The 24,828-nt window shown below is 38.8% G+C and overlaps 1 protein-coding gene across 50 annotated transcripts in view; it reads left to right on the top strand.

Moving 5' to 3' along the window:
* Nucleotides 1-461: 461 nt before the first annotated feature.
* The window catches only part of LOC134755337 (protein tramtrack, beta isoform), a 598,730-nt gene continuing 574,363 nt past the window's right edge, over nt 462-24,828 (top strand). For 45 of the 50 annotated variants that reach the window (XM_063691824.1, XM_063691856.1, XM_063691835.1 and 42 more), the window contains exons 1-4: nt 463-621; nt 709-944; nt 1,027-1,584; nt 1,664-1,738. In XM_063691824.1, coding sequence (XP_063547894.1) covers nt 734-944; nt 1,027-1,584; nt 1,664-1,738 — 844 coding nt within the window. In that variant the 5' untranslated portion in view covers nt 463-621; nt 709-733. Of the gene's footprint in view, nt 622-708; nt 945-1,026; nt 1,585-1,663; nt 1,739-17,837; nt 18,756-19,012; nt 19,291-21,444; nt 21,735-23,250; nt 24,622-24,828 lie in introns of those variants that run through there. The other 5 variants (XM_063691828.1, XM_063691840.1, XM_063691843.1 and 2 more) reach the window with 5 other exon arrangements.

Genomic DNA, 24,828 nt, shown 5'->3' with positions numbered 1-24,828 from the left:
ATTAACGGATGTAAATCTAAACACCACACATCCGTTAATCTAAACACTCTTGGATTAATTATATTATAAATAAAACAATTTGTTATTGTTCCACACAGTGCGCTCGAAACACCGCTCCGCCATGACAGTCTGACTAGTGTTGCCAACGCATCTGCTTGATTTATTTATTTATGAACACCACAGATAATAAATAAAGTATTACTATATACAAACTATAAACGTGAAAAATATAAATTCCTAAAAATATACCTATACCTCGTCCGGCTACAACCTTTCAACAAATGGCAGCGTTACATTATTTTATTTCATGGCTTTTCTGTAGATCATATGGTCTTATTTTATGTGGAATTAGATATTATTACTATTACACTACTTTTTACTAAATTTTCATTCGTATTCTTAGCAAATTTTGAGTAAAATAATTTTTCATCCCATATTGTGGAATCTCCCCACTCCTGTGACGACACAGTATACGTCGCATTTGCGTCATCATACCGTGAACAGCGCTCAAACGGGGAGGACGTGGGATGAACAAGTGTGCAGTGCATTGTTAGAAACATTGTTTTATTTTTTTCAAATGTTTCTAATATCGGAATTATAAAGTACAAAGTATTAGGATAGGTAAATATCCGTTATTTTGTGAAGTTTTGTCAAAGTTTAATTTCGTCAGTGGAGTGATTTTATTAAATATTATTTTATTTGTTTCAGGGTTCAAGAAATATACGTCGCCATCATGGCGTCGGACGAACAATTTTCATTATGTTGGAACAATTTCCACGCAAATATGTCAGCGGGCTTTCATGGCCTGCTGTCGCGTGGAGATTTAGTAGATGTCACATTAGCTGCCGAAGGCAGGCTATTGCAGGCACACAAATTAGTCCTATCAGTATGTTCTCCCTACTTCCAGGAGATGTTCAAAATGAACCCAACTCAGCATCCAATAGGTAAGGATCTTAATATTTGCCGATATTGTTTCGAGTTTTTTAAATATTGACAATGTACTAATGATGTTTTTTCTTGTTTCAGTATTTTTAAAAGATGTTAGTCATTCAGCGTTAAGGGACTTGTTACAGTTTATGTACCAAGGTGAAGTTAATGTTAAGCAAGAAGAGTTAGCGTCGTTTATTAGTACCGCGGAACAGCTTCAAGTGAAAGGTTTAACCGGTAATCAAAATGAAGAAAGTTCCACGCCATCCAAACCAAAGCCGACCTCGAGGCCAGGCCCGAGGTCGTCACAACAAAGGCAATCTGTTATGACTAAGTTAGAGACTGATTTAGATTCTAAGCCCTCCTCAACTCCAGTAGCAATTAAGCGACCAAATAGGCCATCAATAGCATCAAACAATTCGTCATCTTCACAATCTGGACCTGTGAAACGAAAATGTGTGGACCCATTAGAAGCCGGACCATCTGGATCAGCTAAAGAAGAATTTGTTACGATACCTGACGAAGATGAAAACAACGCCGTGGCACCCAAAATGGAACCCGAATTTGTTAACGAAAGTATGTGGGATGATGATGATGACGGAACGAATAATGATGAAACAAATTTCGGCGAAGATGACTCTAATATGGAAATGACTGGTAAATATTTACTTTCTTTTTAAATTGCATTTATAATTAATAGGGGGCATCTATTAACTTCTATTTATTGTTGTTTCAGGATTCGATGGCTCTACGACTGGCGATGGCAATTTGACTGGTGGTGCGGAAGGTGGAGCTGTAGGTGATGCGCAAGGTAGGTTTGCACACTCCGGTTAAACTGGTCGGGCAGGGCATACTATATTGCGGCATGGTATGTCGCGTCCGATCGGCCTAGATATGATAAACCTATTCATCTCTTTATTATTGATACCGTTAAATTTGTTCAAGGTTTATCATGTCTCTAGACGTAAAAATGAAATTTGTAAGTTAGCCTAAGTAGTTGTAGTTAGTAACGTAAATTGCCTGTTGCAGATTTATTTCCTAGTAACTATTCTTCAACAATGTGTTGTTGAACAATAGTTCATTTGTATGGGTACGTGAAATGGTAATGTGGTAAAATTGTATTGGTAATTGTGAATTTAATTTATGAAGGTACATATTGTAAAAGGTAAACGGTATTGGTATCTGGTCAGCCTCTTGATGAATTATTGGAGTACTGGTACTTGCAGGTTGGTATACAATTCCATCCTCCGAAAACGTGAGAATGGTCTATGGTGAAAGGTCTGAGAATCTTTTCGAAAGTGCTTATTTCGCTATGGTGAATCGTACTAAAACCGAAAACGTGAGAATGGTCTATGGTAAAAGGTCTGAGAATCTTTTCGAAAGTGCTTATTTCGCTATGGTGAATCGTACTAAAATGAGCCCTTTTGAAAACTAAGTAAGAAATTGACTAGGGCCGTGTTGCATAATAAATACAACTAATATTACAATCTGAACCTCCTTTAAAAGGACTTCCGCTTGTTATATTATTTAGGGCCTTGTAGACCGCTTTCACTGCAATATGTGGCCGGCAACTATTGGTATTTCTCTATTTGAGGGACACAGATTGTCGCCGGCCACATTTCAGTGAAAATTTGGCCCGTACTGACTATCAGTCCGCCGGACGATATCTGCCTGTCGGTTAGAACAAAAATTTGACAGTTTCGAACAAATGACAGGCCGATATCGTCAGTGGGCCCCTTAAAAGCCCCATATGCAAAATGCCCTGGTTGCAGCTAGGACTGACAAATTCAGTTTCTAGCTATGCTAAATTAAAGCCCGATTTACATTTGTGACGTGTTTACTCTTATCGGTTTCATACGTTTAATATGGTTGCGGTTCACATTTGCTGATGCGCGCTGCGGTCAGACAAATGTATGAAACCGATATGGGTCGTGCACTCAAATCATATTAAATGTATGAAACCGATATGGGTCACGACAAGTGTGAACCGGGCTTAAGGCAGCATTGAAAGGTATTGAAATCTTGTTGGTACAAATAAAGCTACAAGAGAAAAATGCAAATTAAAAAAAAATGATACGAAGGGATGTTCCATAGAAAAGCGGCTTTTTCTGCTGTCAAGATTTGCTTGACCAACTAGTTTGGTATTAAGGGTCCTGGTACACTGGCTATGTCCGAGCGCGAGCACGCAACGATTTCGCGTCTACGCGTACTCGTTGCGCGCTCGTCTCAAGTCGCCAGGCTACTGGCGAGCGGGAACCGTCATGTAGCGATGCCCGCCTCGCGCACGAGCAGCGAGCGTCATTTACAGGAAGCTAAAAATAAAACAACTTTTTTATCGAATACGGTTAGTGACAGCAAATTTATGGCAACTCAAAACCGTTAACACTACTACGTTCCCGCATAGACTCCCGTGTGAACGATTTTGAACGTTGCCATACAAATTTTGCTGTCACTACGGTATTTACAGTATTTAAATTTGTCCCCGCTGTACGTGAAGCGGGGCCAATGGAAATAAAACGTGCAGCGCCTATTCCCCATTTGTTCCCGACGGGGACACCACGACTACGGGGCCGTTCTTAAAGAAAATGCTTTCAGATCTTTTCATGAACGCGCGAGGGTCCAGGGACAACTTCGTTGTTGCAGTTTGGAATGTTGAATAACTGGTTTGTAATTGGGAAAAAGCCCTATTGGCATGGCGTAGATAATCGCCTTAACCTTTTGAACGCTATATATCATAACGAAAACGTCAGTCACTCGCTAAAGGGGCCCACTGACTCAGTCCGCCGGACGATATAGGCCTGTCAGTTAGAACAAAAATTTGACAGTTTCGAACAACTGACAGGCCGATATCGTCCGGTGGACTGGTAGTCAGTGGGCCCCTTAAGGTAACGGCGCAAGCGAGCGAATAAACTTGTTATAAGGTTACTTTGACAGCGTCCGCAATAACACCTATAGTGGTCCTTGGCGCTGTGGGCACGACTAAACGACCAATTTAGGGGTTCTTGGACTTCTTGGCGTTCAAAGGGTTAAGCACGTCCATACTGAACGATAATCTATCGGCAGATACCGACATAGGCCACTTGCGCACTAGCGGTTACAGCGAGGGCGGCTAGCTGCGCGGTTAATCAATAGTTATTTGTTATACAAGGGTGCAAAGTTGTATTTTACCCGCGAGTGTAGAATTGAAACACAAGCTAGCGAAAGGATTCTATAGGTGAACCACGAGCGAAGCGAGTGGTTCTAAAATAGAATCCTGAGCGTAGCGAGTGTTTCAACACACGAGAAGTAAAATACATTTGCGCCCGTGTATAACACAAAACTTTTCACCTCACTATAGCGAGGAAAATGCAACATCCACAGGCGTTAGATCATCTTCATCACTGGATTCACTCATTTCTTTACGATATTACAACAGAAAACTCTGGAAGTTGTGTATTTTTACGCGAGTCGGTGAGAAAAGTTTTTTAGTAAAAAATGTGTTGACAATGTTGACATTTCTGACGTATGAAATGTCAACGATGCGTTTTGAAATTGCATCGACTCAACTTGTGCGTTCAGAATTATATTTATCATCTTATAAAAAACAGTGAGTGTCAGGATGGCGGGTGTACATCAACAAATGGAGCTGCGGTATACGTCAGGAGTTAGTGCTAGCAATGTGCCAAATGTGCGCCAAAATTGGAGCAATGTGCTCTTTAAACTCCAGAGATATTTAAGATATAAATGACGTCCGCCAACCTGACGTCAGGTTGGCGGGCTCATTTCCAGTTCTAGCTAATGGCTGCCTACTTAAGGGTGAAAGTACTGCCTACGGTTAGTGCTCGCAATGTGCTTCCACATGTATGAAGCACAATCAAATTCAGAGAGCGGTTAAAGAGTAATATGGAATTGAATAAGTATATATATAGACGCCTGCTTATTTGAAATAGCAATGATAAAGATATGATTTGTGATATCGCTATTTCAAATAAGCAGGCGTCTATATATATATATAGTATATATACTTATTCAATTCCATATTACTCTTTAACCGCTCTCTGAATTTGATTGTGCTTCATACATGTGGAAGCACATTGCGAGCACTAACCGTAGGCAGTACTTTCACCCTTGAGTAGGCAGCCATTAGCTAGAACTGGAAATGAGCCCGCCAACCTGACGTCAGGTTGGCGGACGTCATTTATATCTTAAATATCTCTGGAGTTTAAAGAGCACATTGCTCCAATTTTGGCACACATTTGGCACATTGCTAGCACTAACTCCTGACGTATACCGCAGCTCCATTTGTTGATGTACACCCGCCATCCTGATACTCACGAATTTACCATTCATAGTGTATAGAAGGCGAATTATTGCGACTCGATTCACCTCGGCGAGTCTAGTGGACGTCCAGGATGGCGGGTCGAATGGAGCTGCGGTAAACCGCAGCTGATACACCCGCCATCCTGATACTCGCCACGCAACGATACCAAAATATATATCGCTCTGTCCAGCACCTAGATGCCTTGCGATAAGATCAGCAGATACCAAAATATATATTACAGCTTCGTGTGTGGGCTCTGGCTAATTAAAAGATGTCTGCTGTAGGCCGAGCACATGATTGGCGCGACAGTATCTCGCCGCGAGATGGGTAGTCTTATGTCACGGCGAGATACTCCGTATCTGCCGATATAATATCGCTCCGTATGTGACGAGCTTGAGGCTAGGTTTACACTGCGTTAATTTTTCCCGTATACCGTATACGGAATTTTATCGAATACCGTAGTGACAGTAACAGACAGTAGACAGTTACTTTTGCATTTGTAATATAGTAGGGATACAACTAGATGGCGCTACTAGTCTCATTCACAGTATATCGGATCGCAAGTATAATTATATTAATTATTATGGCCATTATTTAAATATAAAACAAATGCGGCAGTAAGTGGAAATCGGAAACTAAGAATTCGATTTTGGAGTAAGATAAAATATTTTTATAGGTTTTCTGAAAAATATTTATTTCAATCTTCCTCTTTGGGCCAAGTTTCTGTCAACTAAATGGCGATATTTTACAGTTAACTGATTAGAATATATTTGATATATATAGTTTTTTTTTCTCCTAAATCAGACCTTGTGATTTCCATGAACAAAAGCTCTATCTTTTAGGGAGAAAATCAGCGGTTTGCACTTCAAAAAAATTTGCTAATAGCTCTGTTTAGATATTTTAAGCTCGATGTAGTAAGAGTGCCTGTATAGTACATGTGACTGTACAGATTTGGATGAAATTTGGCGTACAAATAAGATTTTATAATTTGGAAAAATATAACAATCCGGTTACGAGTAATAATGACGGTAACGATTTGTACGGGAATGCGATGTCTAAGCCACTCGAGGCTAAAGCGATACAATTAGTTATAATATAGTTAATACAATTTAAAGGAAACAATACAATATGAAAATTTGTGATAACATCTATTGAAATAATACGATTTCCAATAGATGTCGCCAGTAGTAGTATACCGAGCTGCGTTACATGTTAAGCAATAAAAGTTATTATTTGTTAAATAGAAAAAGGATATGATATACAATACATAATTTATCATAAATTAATTTTTTATTTAATATTACACAATTGTTAGTTGGAATAAAATCAAATACTGCCCTTGAACGATTACTACGTTTAGCAATAGATGGCGCTAGTGGTTCATTAACTGGACTGTGCTCATAAATAACGTATCCTGTATTTTGCTAGTCTTGTGTGTAAGAAATTATTTAAGTATCTTAGTAATAAATGAACAATGTACTTGGCCTTCTTAGAGAAATAAGAAACATATTTAATAGCCAAATACCTAGGTGGGTCTCTATTGTTTCCCAAACAATTTTATATAGGATAACCTTACGAAAATCCTGAAAAGTTAACGGTTTCAGTTTTAGGACTACTGATAATATGACAAAAACTATGTGCAACAAAGGGACCCCTATCTATACAGTCGCCATCAGATATCGGAGCGGCCGAGGTGATCCAAATATCTGAACGCGCACTCTAACGCGTTGACAATAAAGGCGTGTTCAGATATTTGAGCTCCTTGGACGCTCCGATATATCTGATGGCGACTGTACAATTTACCGCGGGTAGTGGTAGTTAGTATCGTGTTAAAGGTACAAACAGCAACACTTAGCTGTCCATCGTTGGACCTTGTGCCTTTTGTAATAAGGTTTACGAACTGTCAGTTATCGGTGTGGGCGATGATACGAAAGATTCTTGATGTCTGTATGTGTTATTACTTTAAATAAATAAATACATGCATGTTTATGCTGATACATAATTGTTTCATTTTGAACCACCTGTAGTTACTCCGTTTTATTAAAAACTAACTTCTTCCCGCGACTTCGTCAGCGTGGAATGATGATGATGATGATTGATAAGAACCACCTTATGTTCTTCCCCGGGCCTCAAACTATCTCCATCCCAAATTTCATCTAAATCGGTTCAGCGTTTTAAGGGTGAAGAGGTAACAAGACAGTAGACAGAGTTACTTTTGCATTTGTAATATAGTAGGGATACAACTAGATGGCGCTACTAGTCTCATTCACAGTATCACTTTGTATATCGGATCGTAAGTACAGTATATGTTATGGCCATTATGGGGTATTTAAAGCATGAGGCGGTGAGTGAAAATCGGAAACTAAAAATAATTTTAATTTCTGAATGAGATTTGTTTCAACCCCTTCCTCTTTTTGTCAACTAAATGGAGATATTTTATAGTTATCATTGATGATTAGAATGTTCAATTTGAGCTCTTTCAAATGATATCCCACTTGACTAGTTTGAAATTTTGCCCCCTTTTTAAATTGGGTGCTTTCCATAATTAACAAAAATAATTTAAAAAAATACACTTTCAAGATGTCTGGGTTAGCGTTTTCCATTACTATTCCAAATTACAAATCAATAGAAATAAAACTATGAAAAAGGATTATATCGCGTATATTGAATTTATAATACATCCCGACGTTTCGAACTTTACAGCGTTCGTGGTCAACGGGTGACCACGAACGCTGTAAAGAGTTCGAAACGTCGGGATGTATTATAAATTCAATATACGCGATATAATCCGTTTTCATAGTTTTATTTCATGAGTAACTATCGCGGTAACCGAAGACAATATTATACAAATCAATAGCTTAAGTAGTTCTCGAGATATTTAGCTATATAACAGACAGGCGGTCGGTCGGACGGACGGACAGAGTCGCACCATAAGGGTTCCTTTTGTACCTTTTTGGTACGTACCCTAAAAAGAAAATGTAGGTGAAGCAAACTAGAAAATCTGCAAAAACATCCAGTATATAGCACCACTCACCAGCTATATAAATATGTACTTATTCAGAACTTTAAAACATGATTCAAACAAAGAAACGAACCTTAATCTGTATGATAAGTGCGAGTGGAGAGCAGGTTACTGTTAAGGCACTAAAAAAGTGGTAAAAAAATGCGAAAAACATATTTAGAAGTAGATACCCACTAGACGGGTTAAGATCCTTATAGAGATAGATCTTTATTTGTTTACCAGTGTGTCAGATACATGGATCCTGAAAAGGGTACCTATAGCCAAAGATAAATATAACTCCGTAATAGATGGATACAGTGTAAGGAAAAAACGTGCCTCAAAAATCAAGAAAATTTGATTCTCGACAGATGGCGCCACTACCTTTGGCCTACTCTCGGATAGATGGAGTTGACGGTTTCGTTTGTTATTTCACAATTTTAACGCATATCAGTGAAAGAAAATGGGTCAAAATCATATAAAAATAATTATATAATGCAAAATAAAAAATCATTTCTCCATATACATATAAATACATTTTATCGTATATACATCTTCATTTTTAGTTTTAATCGTGTGAATTCGTGTGCGATAGATGGCAGTGAATTTACTGTGGTTACAATTTTTTTTATGACATGCTCTATCCTATTATATCCTCTTTGCTATAGCGCCTGCAATTTCAGATGTTACATGCGCGTTGCCGACCCTTTAAAAACCTATATGGAAGACCTACCACCTACTATTTGCTATTATGAAAGAGTCATATCATAATATATGTAGATGGCAGATGCTTTTCGGCAAAATCAAGTTATCGATGAGGAGTGGGTTCCCGAATGAATCCGCATTCCGTATAAGCAATACACGTATATATATATATATACGTGCAAAGATCGACATAACAAATGGCGCTGCAATCGTTATACGCAGCGTACTACGTAGGCGAACGACACGCGAACGCGAAGCGAAGCGATACGGCGCGGGGTGAATCAATCCTTTGATACCTATAGAAGTGTGCTACGTGGGCGGTCTCGTTCCGAACGCGAACGCCTTGGGGCCGCCGCGCCGCGCCGCTTCGCTTCGCGTGCGCGAGTTTTTCGCTTGACGTAATGGTTCCTCTACACGATGGCCCAGCGTAGGCCAGTCCACGCAGCTATGCGGTGGAATGAGATAGCAATATCACTTGCTCCCTCTAACGCGTAAATGCGTCCCTTGGACTGGCCTACGCCGGGCCGTCGTGTAGAGGAGCCATAAGACGCAGCGTTAGGCCTCAAGGCCTCATACTCACGAGCGCTTTTTTAGCGCGCGTTAAAAAAGCGTTTGAATGACACAAATGGAAACGTGTATTTGTTCACACGATGGCGGTAGCGCTTTTTATCAAGCGTTATTGGATTTTCAACTTTGAGCCTTGGTCTTTAAATCGAATTTAGCGTGCGGGCAGATAGAAACGCTTTTTTAACGCGCGTTGAAAAAGCGCTCGTCAGTATGAGGCCTAAGGCCCCATACGCACGAGAGCTTAAAAAGCGTTGCGTGTGTGAAGCAACCATAAATAAGAGCGAGAAAGAGATATCGTTTTCTCGCTCTTACTTATGGGTGCGTCGCACACGCAACGCTTAAGCTCTCGTGCGTATGGGGCCTTAGGTTCCATTCGGCCACTGACATTGCTACTAAGATACGTAATTTTTGCGAAGTATTGCACGCATGAGAAGGGCTATCAGAATATTGATTCGCAATCTCGCGAATGCATTATGACAGTTGATGTATGATTACACCCAATCGGGTTAAGCACATCACAGACGGAGCGATAATATGTCGGCAGCCTTACTATCCACACACGAAGCTGTAATATAATATTTTGGTATCTTATATTATTGTAGAACGCCTGCTGGAATCCATTCACGGGTACATCAATAGATACTCGTGAACCGGTTTCAGCAGGTATTGGAAGCTATTGTAAAGAATATGGGCAGAGTACTGGTCTATGGTTTAAGTTTGGGTGGAAAAAAGACTGGGCTATTGCAAAGAAGTCCGGACAACTGCCATAACATTGCTTGCACAAGTTATCGAGGCAGGTGGTGACTCGCCACTCGTTAAATGGGCACCTGATGCGCCATCATAAAGACGGCCAGGCGCAACACCGGCGTGAGCGGCTCAGGGGTGTCGAGAGGTGTGCTGCGCTTTCTCCGAAGTTACTCGCGGCGTTATGCCCTTTAACGCTTCCACCCCTGGAGCATATAGCTCTTACGACTTCCCTCTGGACGGCCAATGAAGGCAAGCCAGAGCTGAGAGTCCTGCGGGTCCCCTTAGGGTCCACTCCGACCGACGAAGACACGCCGGAGACGGAGACCCTGACCGACTCTCTGGAGCACTCGGGTCCGTGGGGTCGTCACTCCCCAACAGCTCGCCACGAGCTGCCCTGCGGGCTTATTATTATTATTATTACGAGCTGGGCAAAGGCCTCCCCCCCTCTTCTTCCACTCCTCCCGGTTTTGAGCTATATCTGGCCAGTTACTCAAAAAGTAGTCCAAGTTATCCCGCCACCGCCGACGAGGTCTGCCGGATCCCCGGTTTGACTCATGGGGCACCCACTCTGTGGTTATTTTGGCCCACATGTCATTCGGCATGCGGCAGACATGTCCAGCCCAGTCCCACTTTAACTTGGCCGCTTTCCGAGCTACATCTATTATTTGAGTTTTTGAGCGCAGCGGGGTGTTCCGTATGCGATCCCTTAGTTTCACACCTAGCACCTAGCATATTAGCGCTCCATACCTCTGACAAACCCCGAGTTTGGACTTCTGAGCTTCCGTCAAAGACCAGGTCTGAGCACCGTAGGTGAGGACTGGAAGTATGGTATCTTACGATATCTTATCGCAAGACATCTGCAGATGCTTTAAGATGCCTTGCGATATATCGCTCGGTATATTTTCTCTCTCACAATGTAGGTGCTAGACAGAGAGCGATATATATTTTGATATCGTTGGCGTGTGTGGTGCTTAGTGGTACTCTAAGATCTGTCGGTATCTGCCGATATATTATATCTTTATACTTCATACGAATGTGAGGCTACGCAACGTTGGAGGTTCACGTGCTTCTGAGGGCCTACCGGGAAACACGAAAATCGAAATTTCATTATCTGCCTCTCTATCGTTCGAATATGCAAGTGACAGAGACGCAGACACGACATGTAAAGGCACGAATTTTGGAGAATTACCTACTGAATAGCTAGTTGAATCAGATCTGCTACTTTAGGTCGAACAATTAAATTGGAAATAGTATGTTATTGATATATTGAATCATCTTCCTCGCTTTATCCCGGCATTTTTTTTCCACGGCTCATGGGAGCTTGGGGTCCGCTTGACAACTAATCCTAAGAATTGACGTAGGCACTAGTTTTTACGAAATCGACTGCCATCTGACCTTCCAACCCAGGGGAAATTAGGCCTTGTTAGGATTAGTCCAGTTTCCTCACGATGTTTTCCTTCACCGAAAAGCGACTCAAGTGATATTTCGTACATAAGTTCCGAAAACCTCATTGGTCCGAGCCGGGGCTTAAATCCGCGACCTCCGGATTGAAAGTCTCATGCTCTTACCGCTAGGCCACCAGCGCTTCAAAGAATAGTATGTTATTGAATATTACTATATAATCTGATCTAAACAAAAAAGCTACTAAATTTATTACAAGGAAATCTCACTACACTGTCCAGATTGATTCAGCATGGAGCAGATGATTTTTTAATGGTAAGAAATTCCATGGTATTTAATCAATTCCGTATATATAGTATTTTAAAATGATGCATTGCATAATATTAATCATGATATATAATAACTAAACACATCAAAATTAAATCACCAAGTGATTTGTTTTGTAGTTGTTCCATTTGTTTGACCGAATCAAGCGTACTGCGGAACGACTGCGTTTTGTTATTGTATCTGTGGTCGTTTACGCCGTGGGATCTATGGTTGCAATTGTGTCACTGGATGATTGTTTACTAATTCAGGAAATATTAATATATAATATAATTATTGTGAATGATATTATGGTTTATATGACAACGAACAATTAAATCAGTGCCAGTAACTTCAGTGTTCAAAAAAATGTTTGCTATTTTCGAGTAGCGTTATCGTTTCAGCCTTGAGCGTGTTTACGTCAAAATGTGTTAAATTATTTAATGTTTTGAAGTTATATTATTGTGGGAAATGTGAATAATGAAAGTGCAGTGATGATTAATGTGTATTTGGCGCTATCTGTTGCTTTGGTTCATCGCATGAAATACGGAGAAAGTCGACAAGTAAGTTAGCACGACATGTAAACGATTGCAGTTTGTCATCTCGGCTACCACCGTTAACTTTCAGTATTTTACGGAAATCTAGTTTATCTGCCGTAAACTATTCTAAGGGGTTTACTTGAATTAAAATATCCCCATTCCATGCCAGGTTCTTCATATTTTGCGCGCTTTTTTGCAGCTTGTAAACATAACCTACAAAATCCCACGGATCGTGTATATACTTCTGCGTAAGAACGACTTGTATTTTCATACAAATTTCTGACACTGAATCTTAAAAATAATTTATTATTCTTATTTGTACATCTTCTAGTCGTAAACAGCAAATAAATCTTTACTAATATGCTTTATTTCACGTAAACATCACGCAAACTAGTTAGGATTTAACGTAACGTGAAATAGTTATTCTTAAATTGATCGTATATTCATAATAAATGTAATGTTTTGGGATAAGTACAAATGTCCTATGTAATGTGTTAAGCATAGGCATAATTCATTCTAGGTAAATACATGAGTTATGCTATGTTGTTACTTTTTTATGGTTCCGTACCCAAAGGGTAAAAATGGGACCCTATTACTAAGACTCCACTGTCCGTCTGTCTGCCTGTCACCAGGCTGTATCTCATGAACCGTGATGATGTATTTCTGTTGCTGCTATAACTACAAATGCTAACAACAGAATAAAATAACATTTAAAACTTTCGCGGTTTAAACACATATTAAATCACATTTAGAAACGGTTGTGAGTGTTGTGTGTCGGACTATTGACAATAATTAACTTTTATGTGTAGTGGGTGGTTTGAAAATGTGATGTCTACTTGAACTTTAAATGCACTTTTCGTGGGGTAGTCACACAAATCTCTGTTTTGACATTTTGCTGGGACGTCAGTTAGCCGCAACCACGACCAGTGAAACCTGTCGAAATGTCGGTAAATAAAGGTAACAAAATAAATTCGCGATAGACCCGTTTCTAAATGTGATTTAATATGAGAATAAAATAAATATTTAAGTGGGCTCCCATAAAGCAAACGTGATTTTTTTGCCGTTTTTGCGTAATGGTACGGAACCCTTCTTTTATGATATACACAAGAATAATTAATACAATTCTTTTCATAAATATTTTGTTACGGGTTGACAAGGGAATACAAAAAATAAAGGTCACAAGATAACCACTAACTATGTTTATTACGATAACTAATCCTACTTATATAACTGACTGACTGACTTGTAAATTGGCTTTATAAAATAAATGACTATGACTATGACTATGACTAACTAACTCTTCTAAGTGTTGGACGCCAGGTGAGTTTTCGTCTGGTGATCGACGAGGTACTCAGCCGTACCGGTGCCAATGTAAAGGCTAGCTCAGTCGTTTGATTCTACTTTTTGTAGCCGTACACCAAAAGGGCATGACCATACACTATAACAAAATACAATTTACATTATTTCTCGCTACAAGGAAGAATCAACAACGTCAATGGCTAATTATACAAAGCTAGGATTTCTTTATTATTAAAACTTACCCCTTTGGTGTAGTTGAGACGGCACTCACAAAACAAACAAAATAAGTTTTCACTTCCACTGGTAGGATATGTTCAGATTCATATTCCAAATTATATAGCTATAATTAATTTACAATCTCAAATCACAGCACCAGTGGAGGAAGAATGTCTATATGACTTGCCGTTGCAAGTCCCAGTACTACTTCTACATTTTGTCGACCTGACTGCAAACTTGATTTTAAATTACAAATTCCAAAGCTAAGCACAAACGAAAAAACACACAAAAAGTTCACCCGTTCTGGGGATCGAACGTCGGCCCTCCAACTTACTAGTACAGCCTGCGCGCCACTAGACCATCATGAGTCATGGCTAACCGCCGTAAATAGGTGAACAGTTACAGCTCCTATGAACCACTGTACCTTATTGCACAGGCAGAAGGTCTATTGTCGATTAACGCGATTAATATTAAGCTGCCTTAGCAACAACATAACAATTTGTTTACTGATTCTGCATAATAAATATGCATTAAATGACTTATGTTGACCGGAATATATTCTCAAGAGGAGATTTTGTTTTGTATTGTTTTGTGTCGGGAGCTCATAAACAATACAAAAGGTAATCACGGTCTATATCCTGGTCAATATAAGTCTAGTGAAACTAACCGTGAATCATTCAACTCTTATTGCATGATAATGGATGTGCAGTTTCAAAGTGACCACCTGCATGCATGTGGTAGTTGTTTATTATATTTCTGTATTAATTTATTATACCTATTTCTGTAATGTTTTTCTTTTATAGGTTGCAATGCGAAGTATATTACTGATTAGGCTACCACATTTTTATTTCTGTACAAAATTATTTGAATGGGTTTATTTATGTTGAGCTTCCAGGTCACTTGAGCTGAGACTCATATATATGTATAGATTGTATAGGTACACCCAGATGCAAAAGTGCATTGCCACTATGAATGAATTCCATTCCTTATGTGTCAATACAATTTTGCAGTTCACTGTACAGGAAAGAGCATAAATGGTGCAGAGATGAAAGGAGTTTTTGGATAGTTTGTGTCAAGTAGCTGGTTTTCTTGTTTGTCATTCCATGTGCAAGTAATACATACACACATGGGCTTACCTTTAGCTTCCCACGGTATTAACATTGGTACTAATCTCTCAATGAAAACAGTAATCATTTTTATGATTCCGTACCCAAAGGGTAAAAACGGGACCCTATTACTAAGACTCCTCTGTCCGTCTGTCTGTCTGTCACCAGGCTGTATCTCATGATAGCTAGATATAGATAGAACAGTTGAAATTTTAACAGATGATCTATTTCTGTTGCTGCTATAACAACAAAAACTAGAAAGTACGGAACCCTCGAGGGTGAGTCCAATTTGCACTTGTCCGGTTTTTGAGATTAGAAGAATGTGAGTTCTGGATCAGAGTTGCATTAGATTTGGTGCTTAGCAGAAAAATTGTTGATGTTTGTGTATATCAAACTTATTTGGAATATAATTATGTAAGGATGTAACAGGTATGAGTTAATGTTCACTGAAACTACACTACATTCAGTGCTTTATTGTATGCTTGAGCTTCAGTGCCATCTGTGAGGTTGTTTCCAAGTGCAAAGGATGTTCCTATGTATGTGACATCCCTATGACTGGCAGGAGAAACTGTAGTCTATTCGACATTGGGCACCATAAATCAAAAGGTAATTTATTAAAAGGAAATATGATTCCCATTTCTAAGTGGTTGTTTGAAGGCACTGAGTATTCTTGTTAATTGAGGGGAGGCCTATGCCCGTCATGAGAAGGTATTGAATAACTACCCTTAAAGTTTAGTATATTCTGAATAAGTGTGTACTCCTGGGCGCGTAGCCAACATGTCAATCGTTAACGCTCTAGTCATAGTCATCTCTCTCTATCACTCTTCCCTACTAGTGTGACAGTGACAGTTGCGTTTTGTTTGCTACGGAGCGTTAAAGTGTAATATCGATAGCTTATTATACAGTAAACTAATGTGGTAGTGTGCAGTGAATGGAGAATTAATTTTGAAGCGCGTTTAACCACCATCTTGGAGTCAACAGCCGGTAGTCCACGTGCTTCTTGTAAAGTCTAGCTATCGATTTACAAGAGCTAACAAATCACCGTACACTGTCTTGTACAACCGTACAATTTTTGTCGTTTGTAAACCTCTCAATACCTTGATACTGGCGAAATAGTCCCACTGGGCTGAAGCCATAATTTTAAAAGAAGAAGAAGAACAATTGCACGTTGAGTACGCACTCTGGTATTGGTTTTCTATACTAAATATCTCTCACCATACAAATTCAGTTATTCAGATTAACTACACCTTAATAGTAGGAGATACGTTATAATAAATATATACCCAACTGTTATTTATTTGTGATATACTTACGATTCATATGTGAGAGGGATTGGTATGTCTATAAAATCTCCATGCTAGTCCAAAGTGGGTTCAGTATGTCAAATACACCTTTCGAATATTACCTTTTTTTGATGTGTTTTTTTCTATTTTATGTACAATAAAGTGTTATACTACTACTATTACTTTTCAGCCTATACACCCCAATCCTTGTTAATGAACCTGCCTACAAAGTTAGTGGTACTTGGTTATCGTTATGGATCTATGTTTTCTATATATATATTTAATTTCGGTCTATAAGCTCAAATAGGAACTAGGTTGCTTTGTGTAAGATAAGATAAAATTTATTTCATTTAAAAATATCCACTACTTGGTAGGTCAATGTAGTGTATGTAAGGTGCTTATTGAGCAAAAACAATAAAGATTATATTAGTATAAGAACGCAGGTACATAACAGTGAATCACGTTTCAACTTTGAAAATACATATAAATAACAAATTAGGTCGTTTACACATTTTATAAAAATACATTTATTATATTCTATTATATTATCCTGGTTCTAGTGCCAGATTAAGTAAGACATTTTGATGCCCTAAGCCACTACGATGCGGTGGTCACTGGGTTGCTGGTGGTCCCTGGGAGCACCAGAAGTGGTTTGTAAATTGGTACTCAGAACAACCCTTTGGTGACTTTATTCTACACGAGTATTAATTTCCAAACATGTAGTGTGTAGTGGTCTCTGAAAGCTTAAGAACCACTGCCCTAAGCATTCCTAGACCATGATGGCACCCTCTCCCAGTTGTTCAACTGATTCCTGAGATTAACTCTCTAGACATGGTTCCCTCGTAGACTAGCAACTGCTAAGTTAGCTTATTGGTGCATCTGGCATTACCAAGGTGCCAATTATATATTTTTTTTTCAATTCATGTAGAGGATTAAAATTTTAAGGCAATTTTCATCTAAAACTTTACATGGAAACATTGGAAACCTATTTATACAGTGTGGTGTCTTAACATTGATATTATGATATTAAATGAATAAACGAAACTATCCCCGAAATAATTTTATTTTATTGCTATGCTATGTTTTATATCCTAGATTATATGACAGTTCGATTGGCGAATCTGATAACCAATCCATTTGGTTTTATATAAACTAAAATGATACCTAGTTGGGAAGCCATTTGATCTGTCATTATAGTATGTGGGTTATAAAAACACAGTTAGTCACATTTGTGCTCAGGCTACTTTAATTTAATAGTACCAACATTATTTTACTTCTGTCACTAGAGTCAGTCCACGCTAACTCTGCAACGACTGACAAGTGACAGAAGGTGGAACGGACACCATAATCGTCCATCTTTCCATCCATCTTTGTCGCTGCAAAGTCGGCGCAGAGTTAGCCGAGACGGACTCTGGACATAATTAATTAAAATCTTTTTCTCTTTAGTTCTAGGATCAATAAATACCAACGTAAAACGTGAACTCCATTTTATTCAAACGAAAAGTGGGCATCTGCAGTTAATACACGAGTCGTATATCTTTGTGACGGACAGTGTGCGGAGCGGCAGGACGTTTTGGCGCTGCATGGAATACGGCAAACGCTGTCGCGCAAGAATCACCTCTAAAAACAACGTCCTAAAGGTCACCAACCCCGTACATAATCACGAAGAGAACCACCTCGAGAAAATAACCCGAAAGTATGACATTGGGGAAGTAGTCACTTGCCCTTCGGTTTAGACTTGCCATCGACTGTACCCTACCCTAAAATTATTTTGTATTTATTTTGTATAATGTTTGCATGAGTGTCAATTATTTTTGAAGTGAGTGTATGTGTGACGAACTTTTGTAAAACTATGAATTTTAGTTTATTGGCAATCATGCGTTTCATGAAATGTTGACGAATAGTTGAGAGAACTGAAATTTCACAAAGGTTGCGAGTTTAAAAACATATTCCAAACTTTGTTGTTGAGAAAATGGGCAGTCAAGATGAGTGTTTTTAGGGTTCCGTACCCAAAGGGTAAAATCGGGACCCTATTACTAAGACTCCGCTGTCCGTCTGTCACTAGGCTGTATCTCATGAACCGTGATAGCTAGACAGTTGAAATTTTCACAGATGATGTATTTCTGTTGCCGCTATAACAACAAATACTAAAAACAGAATAAAATAAATATTTAAGTGGGGTTCCCAAACAACGAACGTGATTTTTTTGCTGCTTTTTGCGTATTGGTACGGAACCCTTTGTGAGCGAGTCCGACTCACACTTGGCCGGTTTTTTTAATATTAACTGTTGTAATTTTAATCAGCATTGTGATCCGTTAGCCTTAAGAGTGTAAGTTAGGACTTAAATAAATTAATCAAGAATTATGTATTCTTTACTTTCCACTGGGGCGAAATTGCTGTGTATCATTTGATTGAGACTGGACGGTGGAAACAGCGTTTGATGAGTTTGTTCCATCGTTTAGAAGGGTTTTCCATCGACACACTAGAGTACTGTAGTGACCTATGAGAAAGGAACATACTCTAAGGTAACGACAGTGATCTACTATGTCGATGGTGGTATTAGGTCCATAGCTATTTAGCTATTCCTGGAGGTCGTGTAGCGGGAGCCTTTTGTTACGCAGTGTCGGAGGTGCGTTACACAGTGACGCGGCGCGGCGCACCGTCGCTGCTGCTGGACGGGTACGGCTTCGTGGCGCGCAAGCGGCGCGGCACGCGCGTGTACTGGTCGTGCCGCGCGCGCGCGCGAGGCTGCGCTGCACGCGCGCTCACGGCCGACGGCCGCCTGCTGGCGCGCGCCGGCCACCACAACCACCCGCCGCACCCGCCGCAGCTCGACCAGCACGCCACCGTTGAAAGTCTTATTGAAATCGTTGCCACTCAATAAATGCTTCATGTCTATACAAAAATACCAGTTCATTTATATATACCTAATTCAACAAAACATCCATACTGTATGGGCGGCTTAAGTAGGTAATTAGTAGTCGTGTTTTATTGTCCGAAGTATCTGTGTTTGTAGTAAAACTTTGATAATAGACACTATTTGTTTCAGTAAGAATGCCACTTACGGCGGCAGAGAGGCAGAAACGGTATAAACAAAAAGTTAAACTTAATCCTGAAATGTACGAAATCTACAAATCTAAGAAAAGAGCAAACTATCACGCGAAAAAAAGGCTAATTAATGATCTAACTCCCGATGAGAAGTACAATACTCGGGTGCTATGGAGACTTAAGCAACAAATCTTAAGGCGCAAAAAGAAAAAATTGAATTTCAAATAAACCCTAATAATGAATTAGCAGGGAAGGCAAATAAAATAACGTAATAAGAAAATGTGTTATAATTAAAAAAAATACCAATATAGTTTTGTTTTAATTAACTCTCCTTACGTTTTTTGTAAGTTATAGAATACGTTGTGTAGCAAATGTCGTACGGAAGCATTTCACTCTGAAATATAAAAGAGTTCGTTGCTGCGGTCCAATAAGTAGAAGAGCTATTAAAACCATAAATATATTTTTTACTAATTTACTAAAAGGTTCGTTATATTTATTTGGAATAAGCGATTGTATCTTTATCAGTATGTACAGTCAGCTGCGAAATTGCATGGAGAAATTATGAATGAATTCATTGATAAAGTCGCCATGCACGTTTGCGGCTGATGGTACTTCAGTGAATCCCGTCGAGACTGAGGTTATTAGGTTTACCCTTAAATATATTTTTTCCTCACGCTTCTTTCATTGCACATATCGACGCTGGAAAGGAGAAATGGGATAAGCGACAGTTTTAGAGATATTGAGTTATATACATCGTTGGAATCGCCAAATTTTTCTGCGTCGAATGGACTAGGTTTCGTACCAATCTGACGACTTTAGTGTCGCTTATCCAGTCGGTCATTTAGAGAATCACGGACACATTTCAATCACTAAACGACTTAGTTTTTGACGACTTTTTAAAAAGTGGAGATTAGATGAAAAGTTATTCCACATAATGATAATAGTACAGTTTAATCTTCACTTGGATAATTTTGCCTTATGAGTCTTATGACAATTTAACCTTTCAATGTTGGTTAGATTATTTTACCTGCCCTAATAATAACTTTTAATGTCGTTTGAGACATTTCACCTATATGCTTATGTGCAAATTAACATCGATAGATAAATTTACTTAACTGTCAAAGCTGAATTATCGGCGTTTATCTTTTACATTTACATTTAATACTTTTGTCGTTTATTCCGTTTTTCCTGAAATTACTTGGAGATACTATAGTAATTTTTTTTATTACTTTCTTTTTGATATTATTTTTCATATTTTCAGAAAATACCAAGTCAGGTTTTCAAAGATTATATAACCTAAACATTCATACATACTAACAAAAGTTAGTGTTCGTGCTTGATAATTAAAAGAAAATATAGGATGTACCTACCCTAGGTTGAATCTGAATGTGTCCCATAAGTTTAGTAGCTTGTCAAATTAAATAGTTCCTTGAAAAGTGATTAGATAATTTATCTTGATTTTTTCCATGTCGATTTTTACATCTATATATTTTTACTTGGCTCTACAATAAGCATCTTTTGCAATAAGATAATTTTTACTCGATTAATTATTATGCCAAATTTAGCTTGGACTCTTTTACCTGAATAATTTATTGTGAAACATGTCGGTAAGATAATTTTACCTAACTTTATTTTTACGGTCATTTTGCTTAAGCGACACTAAATTCTAAAATAACCCATTTAAAGGTAAAATTATGAAAGGAGAATATAGAAAACATCACTATAACCATATAAAGTTACTCAGTTAGGATATTCGACTTCATTACGAATTTTAATGTTTTTTTTTTCAGAAAATATCGCAGTTTTTTGGCTCTCTTGTAAAGCTAGCTACGTGTCGTTTATCCCATTTCTCCTTTCCAGCGTCGATATATTTTCCTTTCTACTTCACGCTTCTTTCATTGCCTGTCAATTTTATTTATGATCCATTAATTACTAACATCTAACTCCATTGTGCATGCTAGCATAACATAAGGGCGCAGTTAGTGACGGTGGTGGTATTTTTCAGTTGAGTTCGTGATATCGAACCGCGGGCGGAGGCACATGAAGCTGGGCGGGTTCTCGTTCTACGCGGAGAAGGTGTTCCCGGAGAAGAACAAGGTGCGGTGGCGCTGCACGCGGCGCACGTGCCGCGCGTACGCGCACACGCTGCACGACCGCATCTTCGCGCTCAGCAACGTGCACTCGCACGACCCGCCCCAGCCCTCGAGCGCCAGCGCGGCGCAGAGAGCCCTCACCCACGCCGCTCTCGCAGCTCAGGCGAAGGCTCTTCTAGACGAATAATCTAACCAACCACGTAGCCTGCTTTACGATCTGTCGAGAGTCGAAACTGAGAACCCATTATATATAGGATTCGTCGCTAATAGTTTAACATTTATAGTAACGTAGTTCAGTTAATTGAATAATTCCATTAACATTGGTGCATGTAGTGCTGGTGCTGGGTTTTGTCTAACCGTTTCACATGTGACGTTGAATGGCCCCTCTACACGATGGCCCAGCGTAGGCCAGTCCAAGGGACGCATTTATGCGTTAGAGGGAGCAAGTGATATTGCTTTCTCCCCCGCATAGCTGCGTTCCTTGGACTGGCCTACGCTGGGCCATCGTGTAGAGGAGCCAGAAGAGAGTACGCGAGCGTGTAGTTGTAGTCATCTACAGAACGGAAGAAACGTCTGCTCGCGTACTCTTAGAAAAGCATATCCATTAAGCGAGCGGTTGTTTTATGCGATAAACGCAGCGTTGAACGCATCTGATCAACGGAATGTAGGAAAAATGACATTTTACATTAGATAGACAATCTAATGACACTATATTTTTATGCGCATTGTCATTTTTCATTCATTCCGTTAACGCATGCGTTCAACGCTGCGTTTATCGCATAAATAGTTACTAACGATAAAAGCTAGTTACATTACGTAGTTTCTGATAAATTTAGATTTGTTGGTCAAAGGTAAAAGTCACAAGATGAATTTTGACCAAAATATATTGCAACGAGTTATGATCGATCCTACTGTTATTGACTCGTGTGGCAGGATGCTCTCAAATGTGTCGCTTAGGCGGAACAAAGCGATTCTGGATCTCGTCGTATATACCTACACATTTTAGTAATTACGTAGCAAATATTTTTATTAGAGAAATAGGTAAGTGTGAGGATTTCAGTATACTCAGTTTCTAGTCAGCTAGCAATAATAATGATAGCACTAATTGTAATCAGCTGATTATTTATTAATTTTAAGTTAAAAGAGCTTAATCAGCAATAATATTTAAGCTGTTTATCTACGTCTAGTCAGTATTTACTTGGGACATAAGGTGATATTTCTCAATTTTTATTTGATACTTAGCAAAAACATTAAAAAAAGCACAATTATGTAAGCGTTTAAAGGATTTACGATGATCTATGGGTAAAGTACAGATGGACTGAAAGCAATAATGTAGCTAGAATTAAATTAGAAAGCAAAAAAATTGGAAAAACGGGGGTCAAAATACCGGGTACTATTATGGTTGTAATGCTGGCGTACTAGTCTAATGTAAATAGGTAGTTAGGTACATTGTTTTTGTGTTCAGTGTTTAAAAAATAACCTCGTCCCATTACAACGCTTTTATTTAACCTAACTGACAACTATTTGCATGTTGCATGTAATATGGGTGAAACATAGGAGAAAAGGAATTTGAACTTGGAATGAGAAACACATTGACACGAGATGCTGGAAGTTACAGCAAAAAGCCTTTTCTCCTTTCGTTTACCTATACATACGGGTTGCATTGCATGTTGTGGATACGGTCGAGCAGTGCGTAAAGGTATGTTTTGTGTGTGTAGAGAAGTACGTGCGGCTGTGCGTGGGGCCGGGCGGGCGGCCGCGGCTGTGGGTCCGCGGGCGCAGCTTCTACGCCGCGCACACCATGCGCTCGGGGGTGGTGCGCTGGCGCTGCACCATGGGCGGTTGCGGCTGCAAGGCCTACACCCAGAAGGGCACCCTGCACAAGCTGGTGGGCGAGCACAACCACGCGGCGCGCTCGGGCCGCCGCCCCGCCAAGCAGGGCGAGCCGCCGGTGCCGCTGCTCCTACCGCGCCCGCCTCGTTTGGACTTTGACAATTTTGACCCAAACGCTTGGGTTGTCAAATACTAATTATTTTTTTATTACATTATAATTTTTTTAAATCCTTTAGTGACCACGTTCCTATTGCTGAGCGATATCTACAAATTCTCTGAGTAATAATGCCCTTTTTCGTATTTTATAAGTTCTCATTTTTATATTATTATGGAAAATAGGTGAAGGTAGCTATTTAATTTCTTCATATTCTCTAAAGTGAGTAGGAATGGTATGTCTAATCGAGAACGTCGTGTGTTATTAGTTATAATAGTAAAAGGGATATAAAACTGGTTTACAAATGAAGTCACAAAATAAAGGCTCTATATTTTTATAGTATAATTTATGATATCCGTTATGCGGCGTTGTAGTACCTATCATACCTACTTGGCCAAATGCCGGAAATAGTAGCTCGTCTACTAACAAATAACTAAACCAGTATTAGATTTACCTTTGTCCAGTGCCAAATAGAACCTACAATGATTTAATTTGATTTAGTTGTTAATCTAGTCACTATGCAAAAAGTATTTATTTATTAATCATGGAAATTAGTGTAGGTTTATACAAGGCTCACTGGTGAATGATCTCAATTTTCTAATGTAAAATAGGTGCCAAGTATCTAATTTTGAATTGTTATGTATGGCGTTAGGTAAGTACCAAACAACCTATTTATTTTAAGATTAAATCGGTACAAAGGATTTTTTTTATGTCAGTATTAAGTAAGTAGGTGGTTGATAAGATAAGCGTAGGTAGTGTTCATCGAAGTTAGTCTTCCGTTATTTTGCATTGTTTTTTGTTTTTGTGTTTTATGTTACGACTCAATAATATTATTTTGTTTATTCATAGAAATCAACTATAACGCCCTTTATTTCAGACTTGCAAATTTTATACTTTGTCTTCCTTTCCCTAAACTCGTATTTTAGGGTGACATATTTTGTCCTAATATGATGTATGTGCCAAATATTTATTGCTCATTTAGTATTATTGTCTCATAGAGAATCAAAAACTCTTTTTAATTATTTTATTAGTAAAACTATCTAATGTTGAAACCGAGTGTACGTGTTATTTGTGCAAGTGAAATAAATAGGCCAAATCTCAAGGCGTTTTATTTAATCAATTGAAATAATAAAGTATTAAAGTATACAATATCAATTGATTGTTTTACTCAATATTATTTATATACACAAATTACCTATATTATAATATTAGTTCCCAAAAGTATGTAAGGTCAAACGAGTTTTGCTCGTTTCCCCTTTGTGCATGTTAATCCTACTTAGGTATTTAGTTATCAGAATTGGTAGTTTTG

The sequence above is a fragment of the Cydia strobilella genome, chromosome 2, assembly GCF_947568885.1.
Source record: "Cydia strobilella chromosome 2, ilCydStro3.1, whole genome shotgun sequence".
Lineage (NCBI taxonomy): Eukaryota > Metazoa > Arthropoda > Insecta > Lepidoptera > Tortricidae > Cydia > Cydia strobilella.
The sequence above is the reverse complement of the archived record's forward strand: the minus strand, read 5'-3'. Positions and strand labels throughout refer to the sequence as shown.